The following is a 2,666-nucleotide window of genomic DNA, read 5'->3' on the forward strand; positions in this document are numbered from 1 at the left end:
TTAAATAGAAGGAAGTAAATGGTTGCTAGAAAACAGGAGCCTTGGCCACGAAGGAGCTAGCTGACGATTCTCTGCTCTGCTATGATCCAGCCCCGGCTCCAGCTCCACCCGCGCCAAGTAGCCGTTGAACCGCGCCTTCGTCCCCGGCCCACACACGCTGCGCTAGCCTTTAAACTTTTCTTTATTTTTTAAGATTGGAAAGAAACGGCAGCCGGTGGTCGTCGTCTTAAATCCGAGCCCCGCCACTCTGTCGCCCACCGCGCCTCCCCTCCCCTCCCCTCCTCTGCTCTGCAATTATAGCCAAGCCTCCCAACCCCGCCCAACGTCTCTCCCTACCCCGCGTGCGCCAAGAAAACCAGCCATGGCGACAATGCCGCCGGACCAACAACGCGCCGCGATGTCCGAGCCCCTGCTCCCCTGGCCGGCCTCCCTCCCCTCGTCCGCCTCCTCCTCCTTCTCGACCTCGGCGTCCTTCCCCTCCTTCTCGGCGTCCTCCTCTCCGGCCGACGCGGCGCCGGTGCGCGGCGACCCGTCGGCGGCGTGGAAGGCGCTGGCAGTGCTCCGGGACGCGCACAGCCCGGGCGGCGCCGGCTCCGTGTCCTGCCTCTCGCTCTGCGGCGAGTTCCTGCTCAGCGCCTCCACGGGCGCCGACATCGTCGCCTGGCAGCAGCCGGACCTCCGCCTCTTCGCGCGGTTCGGGCATGGCGGGGAGGGCGCCGTCAAGGCGCTGGCCGCGGCCGGCGGGCGCGTGTTCTCGGCGCACCAGGACGGCCGCGTGCGCGTGTGGCGCGTGTCGCGGAGCTCCGAGAACGCGTTCAAGCTCGTCGCCGCGCTGCCCACCACCCGGGACTACCTGGGCCGGGTGTTCCGCCAGGCCAGCTACGTGCAGGCCGGGCCCCGCCGCGGCCGGCGCGGCGGGCGGCGCCTCTGGATCGAGCACGCCGACAGCATCTCCTGCCTCGCCGTCGCCGCGCAGGACGGCGTCGTCTACTCGGGCTCCTGGGACCGGACGCTCAAGGTGTGGCGCATGTCCGACCTCCGGTGCCTCGAGTCCGTGCGCGCACACGACGACGCCATCAACGCCGTCGCCGCCGACTGCGGCGTCGTGTACTCCGCCTCCGCCGACGGCCGCGTCAAGGCGTGGGAGAGGGGCAAGGCCGGCGCAGGTGCACACACCCTCCTGGCCATCCTCGTCGCCCGTGACGGCGTGTCCTGGAACGCCGTCGCGGCGAGCGGCGACGCCGATGCCACGGGGCGGCGCGTGTACGCGGCCGGCTCGGACGGGCACGTCCTTGGTTGGGACCGGCACGGCGCGCGGTGGAGCCTGGCGTGCGACGTCAAGGCGCACGCCATGGCCGTGCTGTGCATGTGCATGGCCGGCGACCTGGTGTGCACCGGCTCCGCGGACAAGACCATCGGCTTGTGGCGCCGGCAGCCGTGCGGCGGCCTCGCCAAGGTGGGCGCCGTCGGAGTCCACGAGGGCCCCGTGAAATGCATCCAGGCCTCCCTGTGCAGGGCCAGCAATGGCTATATGGTGTACAGCGGCGGGTTGGACAAGAGCATCAGAGTCTGGTGGGTGCCGAATGGGGCCGACGGCGACGAGCGCCCGGGAGAAACGGACGCCAAGGATCACAGGCCCTGCGTGTTCCTGAGGTAAAGCGTGTGATTTGTCCGGCTTGCCTAGAAGAGTGCACATTTTTTTTTCGAGAGGATTCTTTGGGTCTGTAAAATTTACCCGAGGATGGGTGTTGTTCAGATTGTTTTGGGTTTGGTTTCATAGATTTAAATTTTAAAGCGACACACAACTAGTCATAGGTTGTTGGGTGTAAAATAGCTGGAAACTGTAAAGTATAGCACTTATACTCTGGTTTCTATATAGGTTTTGATTTTTTTAATAAGAAAAATATGTTTTTATCCCTCAAGTTCACTAAAAATAGACACTCGGTTCCTAAGAATTTTAGGAAGATATTTGGTCCCTCAAGTCTCAAAACCGGATAAATTTTGGGGCAGTAATAGGCGTCGGTGCGCCGGCCCAAATTTGGGCCGGTCACCTCGCAGCCACGCGATTTGCCCCTACTACTAGAATCAAATCTAATCCTCACCAAGTCAACACAGCCCGTCTCTTCCTCCGCTGGTGTCTGCCTCCATCTCTATGCTTGTCGTCCGCCTCAACGATGCAGCGGCGCACGGCTTCGTCCCACACAATTGCAGCACCGCTGCATCCTCACCGGACTGCTTGCCGTCCTCGCTGGTGGCCGCAGGGATTGTTGTAGCACGACCGCGAGTGGGGTCCAGCTCCTGTTGTTGACGACTGCAGCTCTAGTCGTTTCCAGCGCGTGGTTGCCATGGTTGTAGCACTCCAGCGTCAATGCCGCTGGTTCGCCGTCGTCGCAATTCACCGCCGTGTTCCAACAAAGAAACTCAAAAACCTTATTGAAGAATTAGCCGGTTCCAGCAAAAAAATAACATCGGTTCCAGCAAAAAGTTCACAGAAACAAAAACACCAGTACTCAATGGTAGCAAAAACACTAGTCAGTCCAGCAAAAAAGAAGAGTGGTTCCAGCACCTCACAACGTGGTGGTAGCAAACTCCTCGCAGCCGGCCGAAGAACTGGCGCCGCCGAACGCAACAAGCCATGGCCGCGGCACAAAACGTTTGCCGGTTCC

The 2,666-nt window shown here is 61.8% G+C and overlaps 1 protein-coding gene across 1 annotated transcript; it reads left to right on the forward strand.

Moving 5' to 3' along the window:
• Positions 1 to 231: 231 nt before the first annotated feature.
• On the forward strand, positions 232 to 1,653 carry LOC123075615 (protein JINGUBANG; the record flags this gene model as incomplete). Its single annotated transcript, XM_044498176.1, is given in 1 exon segment — positions 232 to 1,653. A coding segment is annotated over 1 exon segment (1,292 nt), but the record flags the coding sequence as incomplete, so codon positions are not given.
• Between the last annotated feature and the right edge of the window lie 1,013 nt (positions 1,654 to 2,666).

The sequence above is a fragment of the Triticum aestivum genome, chromosome 3D, assembly GCF_018294505.1.
Source record: "Triticum aestivum cultivar Chinese Spring chromosome 3D, IWGSC CS RefSeq v2.1, whole genome shotgun sequence".
In the NCBI taxonomy this organism is placed as follows: Eukaryota; Viridiplantae; Streptophyta; class Magnoliopsida; order Poales; family Poaceae; genus Triticum; species Triticum aestivum.